At 44.6% G+C, this 22,771-nt stretch overlaps 1 protein-coding gene across 2 annotated transcripts in view; it reads right to left on the bottom strand.

Annotated features, from left to right (window-relative positions):
- Window positions 1-22,405, bottom strand: part of LOC119974383 (carcinoembryonic antigen-related cell adhesion molecule 5-like) — a 114,048-nt gene extending 91,643 nt beyond the window's left edge. Inside the window, exons 1-2 of one of the 2 annotated variants that reach the window (XM_038813188.1) lie at window positions 22,276-22,405; window positions 21,785-22,117 (exon numbers count right to left, since the gene is read on the bottom strand). In XM_038813188.1, coding sequence (XP_038669116.1) covers window positions 21,785-22,117; window positions 22,276-22,327 — 385 coding nt within the window. In that variant the 5' untranslated portion in view covers window positions 22,328-22,405. The remainder of the gene's footprint in view (window positions 1-21,784; window positions 22,118-22,275) is intronic. The other variant, XM_038813189.1, reaches the window with a different exon arrangement.
- Between the last annotated feature and the right edge of the window lie 366 nt (window positions 22,406-22,771).

Genomic DNA, 22,771 nt, shown 5'->3' with positions numbered 1-22,771 from the left:
GTGTACTGGGGTAGGAGTGTACTGTCTTTTGAGTATACTGGGGTAGGAGTGTACCATCTTTTGAATGTACTGGGGTAGGAGTGTACTGTCTTTTGAATGTACTGGGGTAGGAGTGTACTGTCTTTTGAATGTACTGAGGTAGGAGTGTACTGTCTTTTGAGTGTACTGAGGTAGGAGTGTACTGTCTTTTGAATGTACTGGAGTAGGTGTGTACTGTCTTTTGAATGTACTGGAGTAGGAATGTACTGTCTTTTGAGTGTACTGGGGTAGGAGTGTACCGTCTTTTGAGTATACTGGGGTAGGAGTGTACTGTCTTTTGAATGTACTGGGATAGGAGTGTACTGTCTTTTGAGTGTAATGAGGTAGGAGTGTACTGTCTTTTGAATGTACTGGAGTAGGTGTGTACTGTCTTTTGAATGTACTGGGGTAGGAGCGTACTGTCTTATGAATGTACTGGAGTAGGAGCGTACTGTCTTTTGAGTGTACTGGAGTAGGAATGTACCGTCTTTTGAGTGTACTGGGGTAGGAGTGTACTGTCTTTTGAGTGTACTGGGGTAGGAGTGTACTGTCTTTTGAGTGTACTGGGGTAGGGGTGTACTGTCTTTTGAATGTACTGGGGTAGGAGTGTACTGTCTTTTGAGTGTACTGGGGTAGGAGTGTACTGTCTTTTGAATGTACTGGGGTAGGAGTGTACTGTCTTTTGAATGTACTGGGGTAGGAGTGTACTGTCTTTTGAGTGTACTGGGTAGGAGTGTACTGTCTTTTGAATGTACTGGGGTAGTAGTGTACTGTCTTTTGAATGTACTGGGGTAGGAGTGTACTGTCTTTTGAATGTACTGGGGTAGGAGTGTACTGTCTTTTGAGTGTACTGGAGTAGGAGTGTACTGTCTTTTGAGTGTACTGGGGTAGGAGTGTACTGTCTTTTGAGTGTACTGGGGGAGGAGTGTACTGTCTTTTGAGTGTACTGGGGTAGGGGTGTACTGTCTTTTGAATGTACTGGGGTAGGAGTGTACTGTCTTTTGAGTGTACTGGGGTAGGAGTGTACTGTCTTTTGAATGTACTGGGGTAGGAGTGTACTGTCTTTTGAATGTACTGGGGTAGGAGTGTACTGTCTTTTGAGTGTACTGGGTAGGAGTGTACTGTCTTTTGAATGTACTGGGGTAGGAGTGTACTGTCTTTTGAATGTACTGGGGTAGGAGTGTACTGTCTTTTGAATGTACTGGGGTTGGAGTGTACTGTCTTTTGAGTGTACTGGAGTAGGAGTGTACTGTCTTTTGAGTGTACTGGGGTAGGAGTGTACTGTCTTTTGAGTGTACTGGGGGAGGAGTGTACTGTCTTTTGAGTGTACTGGGGTAGGGGTGTACTGTCTTTTGAATGTACTGGGGGAGGAGTGTACTGTCTTTTGAGTGTACTGGGGTAGGGGTGTACTGTCTTTTGAATGTACTGGGGTAGGAGTGTACTGTCTTTTGAGTGTACTGGGGTAGGAGTGTACTGTCTTTTGAATGTACTGGGGTAGGTGTGTACTGTCTTTTGAATGTACTGGGGTAGGAGTGTACTGTCTTTTGAGTGTACTGGGTAGGAGTGTACTGTCTTTTGAATGTACTGGGGTAGTAGTGTACTGTCTTTTGAATGTACTGGGGTAGGAGTGTACTGTCTTTTGAATGTACTGGGGTAGGAGTGTACTGTCTTTTGAATGTACTGGGGTAGGAGTGTACTGTCTTTTGAGTGTACTGGGGTTGGAGTGTACTGTCTTTTGAGTGTACTGGGGTAGGAGTGTACTGTCCTTTGAGTGTACTGGGGTAGGAGTGTACTGTCTTTTGAATGTACTGGGGTAGGAGTGTACTGTCTTTTGAGTGTACTGGAGTAGGAGTGTACTGTCTTTTGAGTGTACTGGGGTAGGAGTGTACTGTCTTTTGAGTGTACTGGGGGAGGAGTGTACTGTCTTTTGAGTGTACTGGGGTAGGGGTGTACTGTCTTTTGAATGTACTGGGGTAGGAGTGTACTGTCTTTTGAGTGTACTGGGGTAGGAGTGTACTGTCTTTTGAATGTACTGGGGTAGGAGTGTACTGTCTTTTGAATGTACTGGGGTAGGAGTGTACTGTCTTTTGAGTGTACTGGGGTAGGAGTGTACTGTCTTTTGAATGTACTGGGGTAGTAGTGTACTGTCTTTTGAATGTACTGGGGTAGGAGTGTACTGTCTTTTGAATGTACTGGGGTAGGAGTGTACTGTCTTTTGAATGTACTGGGGTAGGAGTGTACTGTCTTTTGAGTGTACTGGGGTTGGAGTGTACTGTCTTTTGAGTGTACTGGGGTAGGAGTGTACTGTCCTTTGAGTGTACTGGGGTAGGAGTGTACTGTCTTTTGAATGTACTGGGGTAGGAGTGTACTGTCTTTTGAGTGTACTGGAGTAGGAGTGTACTGTCTTTTGAGTGTACTGGGGTAGGAGTGTACTGTCTTTTGAGTGTACTGGGGGAGGAGTGTACTGTCTTTTGAGTGTACTGGGGTAGGGGTGTACTGTCTTTTGAATGTACTGGGGTAGGAGTGTACTGTCTTTTGAGTGTACTGGGGCAGGAGTGTACTGTCTTTTGAATGTACTGGGGTAGGAGTGTACTGTCTTTTGAATGTACTGGGGTAGGAGTGTACTGTCTTTTGAGTGTACTGGGGTAGGAGTGTACTGTCTTTTGAATGTACTGGGGTAGTAGTGTACTGTCTTTTGAATGTACTGGGGTAGTAGTGTACTGTCTTTTGAATGTACTGGGGTAGGAGTGTACTGTCTTTTGAATGTACTGGGGTAGTAGTGTACTGTCTTTTGAATGTACTGGGGTAGGAGTGTACTGTCTTTTGAATGTACTGGGGTAGGAGTGTACTGTCTTTTGAGTGTACTGGGGTTGGAGTGTACTGTCTTTTGAGTGTACTGGGGTAGGAGTGTACTGTCTTTTGAATGTACTGGGGTAGGAGTGTACTGTCTTTTGAGTGTACTGGGGCAAGAGTGTACTGTCTTTTGAGTGTACTGAGGTATTAATGCACTGTCTTTTGGATAGGACATTAAATAAACTTCCTGCCCGTTCATTTAGCTGGAAATTAAAGGTCTAGGCACTATCTTGCAGAGCAGTTGATGCAGCTGGCCAATATTTATCCTCAAATCAACATAATAAACATTATCTGGTCATTATTATATTGTTATTTGTTGGTGTTTTCTCTGCACAAACTGGCTATCCTTTCCCTGCATTACAGCAGCGACTTTACACCAAAATGACAGTAAAGCGCTTTGGCACATGGGCTGATCCTTCTAGTACATGCTTGGACTTTTCAGTCTGCATCTCTATCATCTCCAGCTTCATCTGCTGTTGTTGGAATTCTTGTAATGATTTAGCAAAATTAGAAATAGCTTCCTTCTCCTTCCTTAGCTTTGAGATAAATGTTGATCATGAAATGTGCTACATAAATGCAAGTCTTTTGTTTCTTGTTAGCCTGCAGAGCAGTAGCAGATCAAGTCATTGAGCACCCCATTGTAGTTCAATAAAAATATTAAAAGTTGCTTACAAATGCTTCAACAAATTTGAAGAACAATTTTGATGCTGGCTGCGACCAATACTTAAGCAGACAGTCCAAATCAAATTATGGCAATTTTATAGTTCCCCCCACGGCATATTTTCTGGCAGCAGAGATGGGCCATTTTTGGCCAGCGGTGGGATCTTCTCCTTCCGCTGCCACGGAATGGTCCACAAAGGGTTGACATTGGCAGGAATAGAAGATATGGCAGCAGGAAGTGCCGAAACATTTCCAACAAAATCAATTGAGCTTGATTACTGAGCCACAGAGCTGGATTTTCAACCCCCCCCCCCCCCCCTCCCCCTACATCCCCCCGCCCCGCCACCCTGTAGCACGTTTTCTAGATGTGAAGGTTGTTTGCCATTGGCTGCTGTTGGTATCTTTCAGGTTCCACTGATGCCTACAACGTTTTGTGTTGTTTGCTGGTCATGCCAACAGGGAACCAACTGTCAGAAAATTCAGCCGCAGAAAATGTTTAATTTAACAGAACAAAAAGAACAATTTATATCTATATGTCACCTTTATCATAATCAAATATTCCACATGTTCCAAGCCGATGCTTGACCAGCAGCCAGTTTAGGTCAGTGAGGAAAGGGCTGATAGAGGAAAGGCATTTGTTGCAAGATAAGTCACAGTAGATTTTTTGCTGACCTCGAGTTTACAGAGGGTGGAGTGTGGGACACCAGCCAGGATTGTGTTGGAATATTCAAGACTGAAATTTAAAAAGGCCTGAATTAGCTCAGCTCAGAAGGCATTAATGGCACAAATGATATCAGTTGCTCATTTTGGGATGAAATGGGATACCAAAGTTGTTGTCAGACTGGCTTAATGGCTGACTCTTGCCAATGAGAGGGATGGAGTTGGTAGCTAGGGTGGGGAGTTTGGATCTGGGATCTAAAAGAATAATTTCAACCTTCCTAAAATTTGATTGGAGGAAATTTCTGATAATTTAGCAACAAAGACGTGTTAAGAAAGGTGGTCGTGCATCGAGCTAGGTGTGGACGTACATGCGAAAACTGAGCAATGATGTCACCAAGGGATAATATATAGATGGGAAATAGGTGGTGGTCAAGGACAAATCCTTCGAGAACACCAGAGATAACGGTACCGGGGCAGAAAGAGAACACATTGCAAGTAATTAAATTGATAAAATGGAAGCACGAGAGAGCAGTCCCACATAGCTGAAAAGCTTTAGAGGAGCACACTGGGATCAACTGTATCAAAGATTGCGTTCAAATAGAGAAGGACAAGGGAGAAGATTTAGCTTTGATATAGTCACATAGATGAAATTGTAATAAGAGCTGTTTGTGGTGATATGCATCAGGGTAAGTACACAAGGGGTTAATGGAAATACATGTAGACTAGCTAGGCACTAGAGGGAGCACCAGAGACATGACACACAGACATTCAACCAATAGGTCAGTAAGATAGGACACGACCAATGGGCATTCACGACACACATAGAGGTGACACTACCACAGGAGGGCATTACACCAACCCATATAAAAAGGACACAGCACACATGATCTTCCTCTTTCCAGTGGAGATACTCAGTGAGTACACAGGGTTGATTTGAAACACATCACACCCACCACATGGATTGTAACAGAGTGGTTCGTCAGTCTGAGTAGCTATAGAAGGATTAATAGGAGAGTCAAATCCAAGTAGGAGAATCGTTAACAGTAATAAATGTGTTAAAGCTATCTCCAAGTCTGAACCTTCCTTTGTCAGAGTGCACATCAAGGAAGCAGCTTATGCTACGTCAAGAGCATAACAAAACACTGTTTTCATACTTTTGCAGGGGTGGAAACTTAATTGGAAGGAATTTAACTAGAATTCATGAAAAGGTGAGAATGGATTTGGAAGGTGAGAACAATTTAAAGGACTGAATAGAGGAAATGGAGATTGGATGGCAGTTTACGAGGAGTGAAGGGATCTTTTTAAGGGACAGAGGTGCTAACGGCAGATTTAAAAGGAGGGACAACACCTGAAGAGAATTTAAAATATTGGTTAATATGGGGGCCATGTTGGATGGTTGTCAGTTTAATGGAAATTAGAGTGACCAGATGTCTAGATTTTATACATGACAGGCCATATTTTAAACATTGGGGCCAATTCCAGTACCAGACAGCCTTTCATCAAGACTTTCAAAATCTGAGATGAATATAGATTGCAGGTTGTGTAGTGGTTTGAATTCTCATCATTCCTTAGATCTTGAAATAACGGGTGGCACGATGGCACAATGGTTAGCACTGCTGCCTCACAGCACCAGAAACCTGGGATCAATTCTGGCCATGGGTAACTGTCTATGCAGTGTTTGCCCTTTGCACGTCTGCATGGGTTTCTTTGGGTGCTCCTGTTTCCTCTCACAGACCAAAGATGTGCAAGTTAGGTGGACTGGCCATACTAATTTTCCCCTTAGTATCCAAGGATGTGTAGGTTAGGTGAGGTTTCGGGGATAGGATGGGACGTGGGCCTCGGTAGGGTGCTCTTTCAGAGGGTCGATGCAGACTCAATGGGCTGAATGGACTGCTTCTGTGCTGTAGGAATTCTATGATTCTGTTAAAATTCTTTTAAATCTTTGGTAGCCATTAAGATGTGACTATTGATGCAAATGAAATAAATGGCCTTCTCTTTTTAACAATATTCTTTCTATGTCATTTAAAACCATTCCAAAATTAGATCCAGCTGCAAGCCCAATGTGGAGGTAGATAATACCAAACAATTCTAGTTTGCAAAATAATAAATATGTGCAGCATCATAATGTTCTCCATTATAAAAAATACACAAATTAGCAGATTTGACTGTTGCCTAGCAGGTATTTCTTAATGCCTTATGTGAATATTCCCTCCCCTATATCCTTTGCAGTATCTGATGGGAAATGCTGCAGGAATCTGCAGTTTTTGTTAACTATCATTCGGGATGTGGGGTTTGCTGGCTAGGCCAGCATTTGTTGCTCAACCCTAATTGCCCTTGAGAAGGTGGTGGTGAGCTGCCTTCATAGACGTAATTGCAGTAGTAACAGTGTTCATTTAATTCTATTGGAGGCTCTGAGCATGCTTCAGTCACTTTGTCACATGTACATGTGCAGGAATGGGCAGGTCAGGAGCTGGGATCTGTGTCCTTTACTTATAGCCACTGCTAGTGGCCACCCTTGTGCGGATAAGAACAAGTGAACAGGAGGTTGGTTCCATGGCCAGAATGAGTTTGGAGATAGGGAGATAGGAGAAAAACTAGAGAAAGATACAAGTTCAGGAGCATTTAAGGAAGTTTGGCAATCTGAGCTAGAGAAAGAGTGGCACACAGTAACTAAGAAGTTTTAACAGATGACAGTAGGACCCAATGGTGCTTTAAGTGGTCTGGCCAGTTCTGGTGGTGGATGGCTAAACCAGTTATCTGCCATATTCGCAAGTCTGCATACTTTGGCCTTGGAAGAGTAGAAATGAGGGTGACAGTAGGGAAAAGCCAGGATGAGAGAGAATAAAGGTTTTATTTGGAACTCGGACATCAAAGATTACATTTCAGTTCCCAACTTCTTAGTTAAAAGTTTGAGATATGTGCCTTCTCAATATTATCCCTTAAGAAGAGAAGATAAAGATAGCTACATCAAAACATTTGTTAAAGATTCTATTTACTCTCTTTTTGGTGGATTTGTACTTCCTGTTTTAATGTCACGTTTTATCGAGGGATTATGACAAGCAGACGCACAAGTTGTAATAGAGTGTACTTATCCACAACCAGAATATTATATTTATTTCATCTCAATTTCCTTGTGCATCCCTGATTTTTATTGACAATATTGGAAGTAGTGTCTTGAAATGGCTAGGATGGATTTCCCTTCTCTAAACTTCTTTGCCCCTCTCTCCTCGACTCAAAACTATCCTCTTAGGTTAAGCTTTCAACCACCTGAAATAATATCTCCTTACATGCTTGTGTCAAATTATATTTGATAATGGTTCCTTTGAAATTAACTTGGAGAATTTTACTGCAGACATTAATAGTGCCATAGAAATGCAAGTTATTAATTATCGGATCAAATTTCTGTCAAGGACAAGCACAGAAATAACATCATTGTTGCTCTGGCTCTTGAAGGAGAATAGTAAAATTTGTATGTGACTGTTCATTTATCCTGTTTGTTTATCCGGAGTAATTTTAATTTACTTGTTCAATTCTCAATAAATATATACATGTTGTATTTAACATCAATGGCCACTCTGAATCTCTTGTTCCCGACATGACATGGTACGTCTGTCAAATAATCAGGAAATGTAATGAGACCAATGGATAAATCCATAAAGTGGCTCACCAAGATGCAACTGGATACGAGCAGAGGTTTGAAATGTTCTCCTCAGAATAGGGACAATTAAGAGCTTACCTAATAGAGGTTTTTAAACTAATTAGAATAGATTGAACAAAACAATTTCCTCTGTTAAGTGAATCAATAATAAGAGGTCATAGATTCAAAGTCATAGGCAAAAGATCTAGAGGAGAATTGAGATATTTTTGATTTCAGATTTGTCAGTATTTGGAATGCTCGACTGGAAACACTTCCATAAATAATTTTTTAATACTTTTTTTTAAATTTAGGAGTACCCAATTATTTTTTTCAATTAAGGGGCAATTTGGGATCACCAATCCACCTACCCTGTACATTTTTGGGTTGTGGGGGTGAGACCCACGCAAACACGGGGAGAACGTGCAAACTCCACATAGACGGTAACCCAGAGCCGGGATCGAACCTGGGTCCACAACGCTGTGAGGTAGCACTGCTAACCACTGTGCTGCCCAAATTTTACATGAGATTATGGAAGCTCAAAGATTTAAAGACAGAAAAAATAGGTATGTGAGATTTGCATGACTAGTCTAATAACCAGCACAGGCATGATAGGCTAAATGACCTCCAATTGAGCTGTAGGTTTCCTTGATTCTATGAATGTGTCTCTTTTGGTCTTAAAAGAGAGAAGTATTCCACTCCACCTCCACTCACAAACCTGACTTGAAGCTTAATCTTAATATAGCAAGCTGCCAGACTATTGTGATCCTGACCAGACCCGAACAGTTGCTCGGACAATGGACAGAAACCCGTACTATTTAATTTAGTTTTGTAAGAGAAAAGGATATTTGCAAGGAAAGGATATTTTGCTCCAGGAGTGATTTCATGCACAAATAGGGACATGCTATATTATTATGAACACAGTATAACTAGATTTAGGATAATTAAGAAAATAACCTACAATTACCCATTAAACAATGCTTAACAATACAATAAAACCAATAACCCGTATGCTATTTTAAATAAACCCATCTCAGGTCACAGTCGCTTTTAGATACAGTTAGCAGACCCAGGCATACTTGATTAAGAGATGTTCTTTGATACTGTTTTAAGAGATAGCCCTGAACCTGGTCAGAACAATGCAGAATCTCTTCAGAATTGTCTTCAAAGCTGGACTTCAAACTCCAACTAAACTGCCTGTTTCCCTGGAAAATGCCTGTTATCCTAGCTCCTTCCATTAGCTACATCATTTTACAAAGCTGAACACTGTCTCCAACTATCTACTCTCTATTGAACCCTCTTAATACAAACAAATATCGATTAGCCCAAGCTTTTACAATGCTTCAATTGGCTCCACATAAGGATTTTTGTTCAAATCAGGAAACTTTAAAAACATGACTGCAGCAGTTACACGCTAACTCAGGCTTTGAACCCTTACTGCATTAAATACATATATCTAAAATGTCTACATTCATCACAAGACAAATGTCATTTGAATGATATGGAATACATTAAGTTATTGATCCTTCTCAGACTCCTTGAATTATTGATTTAACTGTTTTTGTTTGGGGCGGCATAGTGGTACAGTAGTTAGCACTGCTGCCTCACAGCTCCGGCGGCCTGGGTTCAATTCGGCCTTGCGTGATTGTCTGTGCGGAGTCTACACGTTCTCCCCTTGTCTGCGTGGGTTTCCTTCGGGTGCTCCGGTTTCCTCCCACAGTCCAAAGATGTGCAGGTTAGGTGGACTGGCCATGCTAAATTGCCCCTTAAGTAACCAAAAGGTTAGGTGAGGTACTGAATTCTGGGGATATGGTGGAGGCATGGGTTTAAGTAGGGTGCTCTTTCCAAAGGCTTGTAAAGACTCGATGGGCCAAATGGCCTCCTTCTGCACTGTTAATTCTATGATTCTTTCCAAGTACAATCAGATCAATTCACCTTGTACTACCCAAATATTGCTGAATAGTGTGACTAGTTGCGCAGCAGTTTATCCTGTGCTAATCAGGGCAAACGAAGAATGCCAAATCTCAAACTATCACAATTTATGTTACTGGAGGAAAGGGTGCAGATTGCTTGTCAAGTCAGATCCGAATGGCTGAGGCATAACCATGTAGAATGCAATGGGGGACTGTCTACTCTCTGAGAACACTAGGGTGGCACAGTGACAAAATTCCAGCTTTGGGTGACTGTGGATTCTTTGTTATTTGCATCACAGCAGGATGCCATTCGGCCCATCGTATCCACAACAGCTCCCAAAAGAGCTACCCAGCTAGTCCCATTCTCCAGTACTATCTCCATAGCCCTCTAAATTAATCACTTTCAAACATGTATCTAGGTCTCTTTTGAAACCCCCAGTGGAATCAATCTCTGCCACTGGCCCAAGCAGCGCATTCCAAATCCCAACAACTCTGAGTAAAGACATTTCTTCTCATCTCACTCCTAGCTCTCTTTTTGACTTGCTTTTGTTCTCTATGTCTCTATTTATATACCCAAGGATCCTATAAGCCTTCTTGACAACTACTTCAAATTGCCTGGCCATCCTCAGAGGAGTTATGCGCTTAAACCCCGCGCTCCCTCTGCTCCTGCAGTCCCCTCAAAGTCGTACCATTGATCCTATATTGTCTCCCCATGCTTCTTCCACCAAAACGCATTACCTCACATTTTGCTGCATTGAAGTTCATCTGCCAGGTGTCTGCCAATTTGGCCAACTTGTCAATGTCCCTCTGAAATCACTCAGCATCATCCTCATAATTCACTATTCTCCTTAGCTTAGTCTCATTTTCAAATTTAGAGATTTTGTCCTCAATACCCACCTCAAAATCATTTATTTATAATCACAGAATCATAGACTTACAGTGCAAAAGGAGGCCATTCCACCTATTGAGTCAGCACTGGCCCTTTTTAAAATCAGAAAAAGGGTCCCAACACTGAACCCTGGGGAACACTACTTTTAACTTGTCTCTAATCTTAGAAATGCCCATCTATACCTACCCTCTGTTTGATATCTCTTAGCCAACTTCTAGTCCATGAAACCAAGGACCGATCAATCCCAAACATTTTCAATTTGCTACCCAACCTGCCATGTGGCACTATGTCAAATGCTTTCCAAAAGTCCAAATATACAAAAAGAACTCAATTAAATTTGTCAGACATGACCTGCCCTTGACAAAACCATATTGACTGTCAAGTATTAAATATACTATAAGAGAAAAATAAAAGTTCTCATTCTGTATTATGGGCTCCATCAGTTTTCCCACTATTAATGTCAAGCTGACAAGTCTGTAATTTCCTGGGTTATCCTTTGCCCATTTCTTAAACAATGCCGTTACATTTGCAATCCTCCAGTCCCCGGGACTAATCCTGTGTTCAGAGAGGCCTGTAAAATTTCTGTCAACAGCTCCGCAATATGCTCCCTTACCTCTCTCAACAATTGGGGATGCATCCCATCTGGTCCGGACGACTTCTCTACCTGGGAGTGCTGCCAGCCTTTCAAGCACCTCTTCTTGATCTATCACTATACTGCTCAGTTGCTTAACACCCACATTTTCAACTGGGCCATAATAATAATAATCTTTATTGTCACAAGTAGGCTTACATTAACACTGCAATGAAGTTACTGTGAAAACCCCGAGTCGCCATACTCCAGTGTCTGTTCGGGTATACTGAGGGAGAATTCAGAATATCCAATTCACCGCAGCACGTTTTTCGAGACATGTGGGAGGAAACCAGAGCACCTGGAGGAAACCCACGCAGATGCAGGGAGAACATGCAGACTCTGCACAGGACAGTGAACCTGGCCGGGAATCGAACCTGGGACCCTGGCGTTGTGAAGCAACAGTGCTACCCACTGTGCTACCATGCTGCCCATCTCCACCTCGTCACCATATTCTGATTTGGCAAAAATAAAAGCAAAGTACTCATTTAGTACCACTGCCATACCATCCACTTCAGTGAGCAGTTCACCCTGCCCTTATGAGCCCCACTGTCATTCACTAATCTTTTACCATTAATATGTTTGAAGGATATCTTGCTATTTGTTTTAGCACAGCCTGCCATCCTTTCCTCATGCTTCTTCTTAGCCTTCCTTATTCCAGCCTTAGCCTCTCTCCTGCATTTGAGGCATTCTTCCTGATTTCTATTGCTATTATTATTCTGGCATGCATCATACACTTCTTTTTTCTTCTCATCAATATCCTTAGTCATCCAGGGTATTTTACCTTTGGATACACACTATTTCTCATGGGTCTGTACGTAGGTTACACCCTATTTGTATCTCCTTTAAAAAGTTTTCCTTTTTTCAACCACTCTTTTGCACTTTCTCCCCATGTCTGCATAGGTTTCCTCCAGGTGCTCCAGTTTCCTCCCACAATCCAAAGATCTGCAAGTTAGGTGGGTTGGCCGTGTCAGATTGTCCCTTCGTGTCCAGGGATGTGCAGATTAGGTGGCGTTACAGTGATGGGCCAGGAGAGTGGGCCTGGATGGGGTGCTGTCTTTCAGAAGGTTGCTGCAGACTCGATGATTCAAATGTAAGAACTCTATGATTCTACGAGCCTCAGGATAATTCAAAACAACTGTAAGGTTTGAACATGTTCCTTTTTTTTGGAGATAATTTCTTTGCCCTTGTGCATCAATGAATGTAATTTCTAGCAAGCATAAAAAAGCACATTACAACCTTGATTATCTTAATTTTGAGTAAAGTGATTAATGCACTCAGGGTAGTTCAGCAAGTACTGTCCAATCAGTCTTTACGCTGCCTATCACAAACAGCTGAAGGAGCATTCTGTTTTATTTGATCAGCCAACCACTGGAATTTGTAGTTTACATACCTGAAATTCATACACATGCACAATTATGTGGTAGGTGTTATGCTCCCAATTGGTGTTACTACTGGATGGGAAGGTTCCAGAATGGGACACTAGTTTAGGAGATTAAAACTTTTAATTTTGTGAGAAAACTTGGAGGAACTAAGTTACAGGACCATTAATTAGTTTTAACAGCAAGAAAAAACTATTATTAAACATAAAGTTAATTCCCCCCTTAGCTTCACAGATGTATAGTTTTCAAAAATAACACCCCCACTCAGAAATTTGTATTCAATGCCAATTAACCAATCTCCATGGATTTCTCTCATAATCCCCAGATAATTGTCACATGATGGTTTTCCAAACTCCACTCCCAAAGACACACATTCCAATCTTCTTTCAAACAATGCTTTCTATCAGCTGTTTGCATTAAGAATCCATTCCAGGTTTTCCAACTATCCTTTTAAACAATGCTATTGCTTCACTTTCAACAAGGAGTCCAGCACCAGTTTTCCCACCACTCCTTTCAGGTTTCCATTGCCTTAAATATTTTTACACAAACTCAGGTACCCAGTCCATAACAGAATACTTTTGCTTCAAATGCTGGAAATAAGGACACCAAACCTCATGATTACTTCTGATATGTGGCTTGTCAGTAGACAACCTCATCAGCTCTTCTCTTTCTGGTCTGACTTTCCTTTCTATAAACGGTATCCTTCTTCCAAAGCGAGTTATTCTTGTTGCTTTAACTTCAGACCTCATTTCTCTAGTTAGCTTATTTTGTGAGGGCCACAAAGAATCCAGCACGAGTTTTCAGGATACAAAGAAATAACATTTACTTACAATAACATATATAAACAACAGCAGCAACAACTTCCCTTGCTGCTAACTCCTCTCTACCTGGTTCCAAATTGGCCAGCTCTATTTATGCAGGGAGTCTGCTAATGATTTCTCCGCCCCCCTCATTGGGGAAGCTCATACTCCCACAGGATTGTGGGATTGTCATTAGTCCCCAGCCAATGGTAAGCAGGCAGGTTATGACATCCCTCCCCCCCCCAAGTCCAAGGAATCCACCTAAGGAGGGCGTCGGACTCGCTTTGCCGCAGGCTGGACACCATTTGCACAAGGCGCTGGATCAGGCAGTGTGTAATGAGATGGAGACCGGCGCTTCCGTGATGAACGGCGTAACGGCCGTACATCCATGGCCCGTGGGCCCGAGGCTACCCCCTCGGAGGTATCTTGTGTCTCCATCTCAGAGTCAGAGTCTGCTGCCTCCATCTCAGCGTCCCTATCTCCACGCAGTTCTGTCACGACCTGCGCAGGCTTTGAGTGAGGCACCAGAGGAAGATTGTGAGGAATACTTTCCATTGTGTCTGGTCTCTACGGCTGTAGAAATGAGCTCCTGGGGCGGGGAATCTTTGGCAGGGATAGTCTTCTGGACCGAACATGGTCTCCATGTTTGCGCTAGAGACGCCCCATGGCTTGTACCTGGTAAGAGATAGGGCCCGTTTGGCGAAAGATTACGCCAGGGCCCACTGGGCACCACCAGCAAAATTCCGAACGAACACTGGGTCACCGAGCGTAAACTGCCGAAACCATGTGCCTGCAGTTCTTGTGTGCGGCGTACTTTTGCGCCAATGTCCAGGAAAACCATGCTAAGGCGGGTGCGAAGTCTCCAGCCCATTAGGAGTTCTGCGGGAGCTACCCCAGTCACCACATGGGGGGTGGTCCTATATGAAAACAAAAACCGAGCCAGTCTAGTGTCCATCGACCTGGAAGACAGCTTCTTTAGGCCTCGTTTGAATGTCTGCACTGCGCGCTCCGCCAACCCATTTGAAGCCGGGTGGTAAGGGGCAGTGCGGATATGGCGTATGCCGTTCATCTTCATGAACCTTGCAAACTCCTCACTTGTGAATGGAGTGCCATTGTCCGTGACCAGCACCTCGGGGAGGCCATGCGTACTAAAAGACAAACGCATCTTCTCGATTGTTGCGCAGGACGTTGTGCCTCCCATCTTATGCACCTCTAGCCATTTAGACTGGGCGTCGATTAATAGCAGGAACATGGATCCTTGAAAAGTGCCGGCGAAATCTGCATGCAAGCGCGCCCAAGGCCGCCCTGGCCATTCCCACTGATGTAGGGGCACGGGCGGCGGAAGCTTCTGATGCTCCAGGCAAATGGTGCAGTTTTGGGCCACCTTCTCAATGTCGGTGTCGAGGCCTGGCCACCAGACATAACTCCGGGCCAACATTTTCATTTTGGTCACACCTGGATGCCCATTGTGCAAGTCTCTCAGTATCAGCTCCTGTCCTTTTTCCAGGACAATCACACGCGTCCCCCACAAAACGATGCCGTCTTCCACGCTGAATTCGAACAGCTTGGAGGAAAATGCCCGCAACTCGCCTGGGAGCTGTCTATGCTGCCCTCCATACAGGACTATGTACCGAACCTTTGACAGGACTGGCTCCGTCTGGGTCCACTCACGGATCTGTGATGCCGTGACAGGCACGGTGTCCATAAAATTTAGGATTGCAACCACCTCACCGGTCGTGGGGGTCGACATGGGGCCGGTCGATAAAGGAAATCGGCTCAGTGCGTCAGCATTCCCTATCTGGTTTCCTGGTTTGTGCTCCAGAGAATACTCGTATGCAGCGAGCAATAAAGCCCAGCGCTGGATCCGTGCGGAAGCAATGGGCGGTATTGGCTTATCCTCTCTGAAAAGTCCCAGCAGAGGCTTATGATCAGTCACGATAGTGAAGTGGTGGCCATATACGTACTGGTGGAAACATTTCACCGCAAAGACCACTGCCAGGCCCTCCTTCTCGATCTGCGCGTACATTTTTTCCGCTGCAGTCAATGTGCGGGAGGCGAAAGCTATCGGCCCGCTCGGCCCCGTTCTCCATCTTGTGGGACAGGATGGCCCCAATACCATACGGGGATGCATCACATGTGACGAGCAAAGGATTTCCAGGATCATAGTGGGTTAGTAACCCACACGACGACAATTGTTGTTTTCCCCGCCGTAAAGCGGTTTCTTGCGGCTGACCCCAAACCCAGGTGTGACTCTTCTTTAGCAGAAGGTGCAACGGGGCCAGCGTAGTTGCCAGATAGGGGAGGCATTTCCGTAATTTTACGTAATAAGTTTACGAGGCCGAGAAACGAACGAAGACGCGAAGTCTCAGTCGGGGCGGGGGCCTGTTGATTCGCGTGCACAGTCTCTGCGACGGGGTGCAAACCTTCGCGGTCCACCTGATAACCCAGGTAGACTACTTCCTTCGCCTGAAAAACGCACTTAGTACGACGTAAACAGGCTCCAGCCTCCGAAAAACATCCAAGGACAGCCTCCAAATTTTCTAAATGTTCCTGCTCCGACGTCCCTGTGATCAAAACGTCATCTAAGTAAACAGCAACACGCAGTGAACCTCTCAAAATGCCCTCCATAACGCGTTGAAAAATAGCGCAGGCAGAGGATACTCCAAAGAGCAAAAGTGAATATTCATACAGGCCCCGGTGTGTATTAATAGTTACATATGGCCAGGAGACAGTGTCCAGCTCCAACTGTAGGTGGGCGTGACTCATATCTAATTTTGTGAACGAGAGTCCGCCTGCAAATTTTGCGTAGAGATCCTCTATGCGAGGCATTGGGTATCGGTCGAGTTGGGAAGCCATATTCACTGTAAGTTTATAGTAGCCGGACAAGCGAACTGTGGCATCTGGCTTCATTACAGGTACAATTGGTGCTGCCCAGTCAGCGAAACAGACAGGCCTGATGATACCCAAAGTCTCCAAATGAGTGAGCTCCCCTTCTACCTTCTCGAGCAAGGCGTAAGGCACGGGCGCGCCCGGAAATAGCGCGGCGTGGCTCCTGGTTCGACTTGGATATGGGCTACAGCCCCTTTTATTTTCCCCAAACCGGGCTGGAAAACATCTGGGTATCGTCCTAGCACCTCAGTCAACCCTCCAGAAACTGTTTGGAGGATGTGCTGCCACTGTAACCGCAAATGGCGCAACCAGTCCCGACCCAACAGGCTGGGCCCGTGGCCGCGCACCACGATAAGTGGGAAACGTCCCTCCTGGCGTCCATAAACAACAGGGGTCATCGTAGTTCCTGCAATGTCCAATGGTTCCCCTGTATAGGTGGCCAACCTGGCCTGTGTGTCGGTTAATGTAAGGGTCTGTATACCCTGCTTGATGCAGTCGAATGTCCTCTGGGTGATCACGGAGACCGCTGCGCCAGTATCCAACTCCATCTCAAGTGGGTGACCATTGACCCGTACTGTCACTTTAATGGGGGCCATACGGGGAGCTGCCACATAATGCAGCTGCAGTCATCCTCCGTCTCCACGTCCTCGGAAGTAGTCGCCGCAGGTTCATCCAAATGAAAGGTACGGCCCCTGGGCTGGCCCCAGTTTCGGTCGGAATGACGGCGCCTCTGGCACCGCCAGGACCGACGTCCGCGACGGGGTCGGCGCTTACAAGTCTGTCACGGACATGGCTCCTCATCCATTGGTTCTGGAGAAGGCTCCCTTCGGGGAGGAATGTCTGACGGCCACTGGCGTTGATCCGGACGTCGCCTCGCCCAAGGTACCGCAGGGGTGCGGGGGGATGCTTTCAGACGGAAGGGGTTGCGTCCCAAGGCATGCACCTCCATTCCCTGTAGCTCCTGCAATCCCCGTTCTGCGCTCTCTCGGGACAATACTATTTGAATGGCCTGTTGAAAAGTTAATCTTGGCTCGGCTAACAACTTTCTCTGGGTGGCCGCATTGTTAATACCGCAAACCAAATGGTCGCGTAACATTTCTGACAAGGTCTCACCATAGTCACAGTGCTCCGCAATCCTGCGTAGCCTGGATAGAAAGTAGGCAAGGGATTCTCCTGGGGTCCTCTCAGTGCTTTTAAACCGGTAACGTTGGACTATCGTGGATGGGGTTGGGTTAAAATGTTGCCCCACTAAGTTCACAATTTCATCAAACGTTTTGGTGTCCGGCGCAGCTGGGTACATAAGGCTCATAATCACCCCAAATGTATGCGGGCCGCAGGCGATGAGCAATATGACCACCTGGCGCTCATGTTCGGTGATGTTGTTTGCCCGGAAATAGTAACGCATCCTTTCTGCGTACTGGTTCCAGCTTTCCAGCGCAGCATCAAAAACATCCAAACGACCATACAGAGGCATGGTGTAATAGAAAACAACTTACAACTTGTGTCCAACAAAAATCCAGGTAAGTGGCTTCAGCAGTGTAGACAGCTATTTACTTTAACCCTCGTCGCCAGTTTTGTGAGGGCCACGAAGAATCCAGCACGAGTTTTCAGGATACAAAGAAATAACATTTATTTCCAATAACATATATATACACACAACAGCAGCAACAACTTCCCTTCCTGCTAACTCCTCTCTTCCTGGTTCCAAATTGGCCAGCTCGATTTATGCAGGTGTCTGCTAATGATTTCTACGCCCCCTCATTGGGGAAGCTCATACTCCCACAGGATTGTGGGATTGTCATTAGTCCCCAGCCAATGGTAAGCAGACAGGTTATAACACCTTAACCAATAAACACCACAGTAGCACAGTGGTTAGCACAGTTACTTCACAGCTCCAGGGTCGATACCCAGCTTGGATCATAGTCTGTGCGGAGTCTGCACGTTCTCCCATGTCTGTGGGGGTTTCCTCCAGGTGCTCCGGTTTCCTCCCATAGTCCAAAGATGTGCAGTGTAGGTGGTTTGGTCATGTTAAATTGCCCTTAGTGTCCAAAAAGATTAGGTGGGGGAGTAGTTTGTAAGTGTGGGCTTAAGTGGGGTGCTCTTTCCAAGGGCTGGTGCAGAGTCGATGGGCCGAATGGCCTCCTTTTGCACTGTAAATTCTATGATTGTAACTGTTCTTTATGTTTTCTGCACTTATGTTCTGAACCATTACTACATGGTAAGGCTTTTCTTCAAACAATTCTGAGAGAGATGTCTCCTCTCTAGCCTTCCAAAACCAACTGCTCATAAATTCAATTCAAACTATACTCAAACTATACTCAAAAAACATTCCCACCCTAAAGGTACCCCAGGTTGCTGAGCGACTACTTTTCACTTCTCCAAACTTTATTTAATTTTAACGGCATCATCCCTCGATGCATAATCGAAGTAGTTTTATCTGAAACCAAAAAGCCCCAGATGCAAATTCTCAATTAAACCCACTTAAAACTGGAACTTATTTCTAATATTTAACAATATAAGTACAGATCACTTAAAACTACCTCTGTTTTCCTGACATAGGCAGAGTGCCTTTTTGGACTGACAGCATCACCCTGTTATTGGAAAATACCATTCAAGTAACCAATACATAATAGCATTATGAAATAGGTTCCTTAGCTTGTTCAAATGTTTGTCTCTTCAATGGTTGCACAAGTAACATTTTTCACCAACAGGATCCTGCAGTCAGTCCAAAAAGATGTTCTGCCTGCCACATAATTGAGCAACATTGTGCAAAGAAATGTCAGTGCTGGTGCAATGCAGATACTTAGACTTTGGTCCCAGTGATTGTCCGATTGAGCAATCCTGAGTGCACTGATAATTAACCAATTTAAGATAATCAGTTGAACTCTTAGCATAGCTCAATTGTGCTTGCAAGAAGGAACACATATCCAGAAACAGGGACCTGTTCTATGCAAACAAAATAAATATGTTCAAGCCTTGCTTCTGTTATGAATTACCCGGGAGCTTTTGGAGCCTATAATTCCCAGTTACTTTGCCCATGGAAAATCCTTGGCTACAGTTGACTTGCTAACCAATCCAAGCACGCTTTTCTTCTGCGTTATAAATTCTGATGAATACAAGATGAAACCATTTGGCAACATGTCTTGTTTTTCAGCATATCCAACTTCTGTACAACCAAGCAAGTGTCGCTCTCTCGCCTTTTCCCTAAAGCCCTGCTCATCTTTCCTTCACATATACTAATCCAATTCCCTCTTCAATGCCTCGATTGAACATTCCCCCACTACACTCACAGGCATCACTTTCCAGACCTTGTGTGTAAAAAAAATGTTTCCTCATATTGTCTTGTGTCTTTTGCCTTAAGTCTGTCTCCTCTGGTTCACCATCCTTCTACCCTTTTCAGCTCTAAATGGTTTTGAATACCTCTAACTCACACTTTTCCAAGGAAAGCAATTGCAATTTCTCCAATTAACCTACACAATTGAAGTTGCTCAACATTGGAGCCTTTTTGCACCCCCTGTTTACATCCTCCCTAAATTGTGGTACTCAAAACAGGACTCCTGCTCAAGTTGAGGCAGAACCCCTTTTAAGTTCTATAGCAGGACAACAACCAGTTAGCAGGCATATTTTATTGCTTCTCAGCCTTTGGCTAAGATCAAGTGTCAGATCAAGCCCAAGATGAGATGCAATGCCTTTCCCTGTCAGCTTGAATCTTGTATCTCTCTCTTGTGGAGACCATGAACTTGAACTGCTTTTTTTGGAGCAAGTAATGAGATGGTTAAGGGCTTGTCCCGTCCACTTTTGCGCATTGGCTTTGTAACGTTAACAATGGAGTAAACATTTTAAAAAGGCATGTTCTAACCGTAGCACAAACTCACTCTACCTCAGCAAGCAGTAAGAGAAACCATTTTCAAATTAACATAATCCAACTATTAATCACTTCAATATGTATCATGTTGAGACTTTTACATCTGAAACAGGACAGATTTTCCTCTCTGGCACGACCATTGTTCTTTCACACTGTTAAAACTTATTTTCAGAAGTATCTGCAGCAGAACCTTATGCGTCTGTCGATTTTATTTATTTGTTAATTAAAGTTTATTTGCTGGCAGAAAAGAAAATACATGGAAAATTGTCACGCATATTAACAAAGTTTCCGTTGTGCAGTATCAGCCTGGTGAGAAACAGTAATTGAATTTTACGTAGATGAAATGAATGTAAAGGGATCATTAATTTGTCCCAAGGAATCTTGAGATAGTCAAGTGGGAAGCTTCCATTTGGAGCACAATAAGTGGCAGCACCGAGAATAATCTGGGCACTAAACCAATTTTGCTGAGGTAAATTACACTCGGGTTTCCACGCAAACTGCACATCATCAGGCTACGTTTATTTAACAATTGGGTTATTAGCAGGAGGTTTATTTTTTCACAATGGTACAGTTATAATGCAAATTCAGCCTGACTTGAATTAATAGAATAAATTAACTGAGTCGAGAGATTTTTTAGAGTCTCCGTGCTCTTGATTGACACCACACAACGCAAATGTATTAATTAAATTTGCTGCGCCGTAAACCTGGGGCGGAATTCTCAGAGCCGAAATCGCGATCGCCGCGGGGGCAGAGAATGGGCATTGACACCGAAAACCAGCGCAAAGCTGCTCCTGCAATTCTCTGGTCCCCAGAGAATCGCGTGCGGTCTACGTGGCGCAGATAGGGGTCCATTGACAGAGCCCCCCCCCCCCCCCCCCCCCCAATTCACCGACAACAACTGGGCGAGTTCCTGACACTATGGTTCTAACCACGTTTTGCCTGTCGGGAACGGTCATCGGCGGCTGCGGACTCAGTCAGCGGCCAACCTGGTGGGGGCAGGGGAATCCTTCATCGGGGGGGGGGGGGAGGGGGCGGGAGGGGGCATCAGGGACGACCAGGCAAGCAATTGAGGGCCACAGATCCATGGGTGCGCACGATTTTTGGGGGGCCTATATTTCCGGGCCCGCTCTGCATATTGAGTCCACCGTGCGCATGCGTGGACTCCCGACCAGAAGTGCGGGGTCCCGTATCGCCAGGCAGAGCTGCGTGGAGTACTCCGGGGCCCTGCAAGCCCCCTTCAGGTAGGAGAATCTTCAAGAAAGTCCAGAGTGAAACGCCTGGGTTTGACGCTGGAGTGGAGACATAGCCCCATTATTGGAGAATCCTGCCCCAGATATCTTTCATTGCAGTCCAGTTGAGGCACCAATACTTTCTGATCAAGTAGTTCGATCCACTGGATGGTTTAATGCAGGAAGGCAGTGTCTTTTAGAAACCTAAAGCCAACAGAGGAATGCTGTTCAATCTGCTAATTACTTGTATTACCTGAATTTCCCATATTGGAAAATTTAAGAAGGAATCATATGACGTCTGGTGGAAGTTAGATGTCTATGTGTTAAATAATCACACGAATACAATGACAATCATGTCACTTACCCAGGACATGCAGAGTGAGGGTTGCTGATGCATCAGCGCCGCCACCAGTCGGACCCATTTTAACAGTGTAATCTCCACTGTCCGAAACTCTCACTGACTTCAGCAGGAGTGATCCGTTCGGCAGGAATAACTCAGCCCGTTCTCCGTAATTATTTCTGAAACGAAATTCTGATCCGATCCACACGACAATATCTATGTTCGTGGTCGTGTTCTTGTAATCCCAGCCCCCAGTCCCCGCCGCAGCTGACGGCTTCACTGAGAAAAACGCGTTTCCTCCTTCGGCCACATTAATCTGTCTGTTTTCTGTCAGGATGGTAAAATCCTGGGGCTGAGCTGAGGAAAGAAAATCACATTGAGAGAAACGCTCACACTCAACACAACAGAGACTTTTCTAAAGTGACAATAACAACATCCCTGATTCACTGTGACTGGCTCTGACTGTCTAGTTTCTCCAATCACTAAAAGAAATGAGATGAGAAAATGACCCTCACCCACTGAGATCAATAAACAAAACGCTCCGGCGGTCAGTGTGAGTCTGTCCATCCTGAGAAAACAGCACCAGTCCCTGTTCCACTCGGTGACTGATCCGCTCCTCCTGGTGCACACAGCACATCAGTTCCAGCATTTACAGAGACCTCGATGCTGATTGGACCGGGTGCTGTTCACCTGACTGGAAACATTTTTTTTCACTGACTAAATCTGAATGTTGCTCTATTTTCAGGCACAGACTGGCATTCTGTGCAATTAGAACATACTTGTTTTTTTAAATGGCAGGTTATGTAAATTGCTTAAGCTGGAAACTCCCGTCCGAGCTAACACAGCACAACACAACTCAGTTATTTGCATGGGGAACAACCCCCCGATCAAGCAAAATTAAGGAGAATGAGTTACTCCTTTTGGATAGGAACGATTAAACAGTGGGGATCAGTTTAGCATTATTATTCGGTATGTGCTTAAAGGTGTTATCTGTGAGCGACTACTTTCAGT

This window comes from Scyliorhinus canicula, chromosome 12 (genome assembly GCF_902713615.1).
Source record: "Scyliorhinus canicula chromosome 12, sScyCan1.1, whole genome shotgun sequence".
Lineage (NCBI taxonomy): Eukaryota > Metazoa > Chordata > Chondrichthyes > Carcharhiniformes > Scyliorhinidae > Scyliorhinus > Scyliorhinus canicula.
The sequence above is the reverse complement of the archived record's forward strand: the minus strand, read 5'-3'. Positions and strand labels throughout refer to the sequence as shown.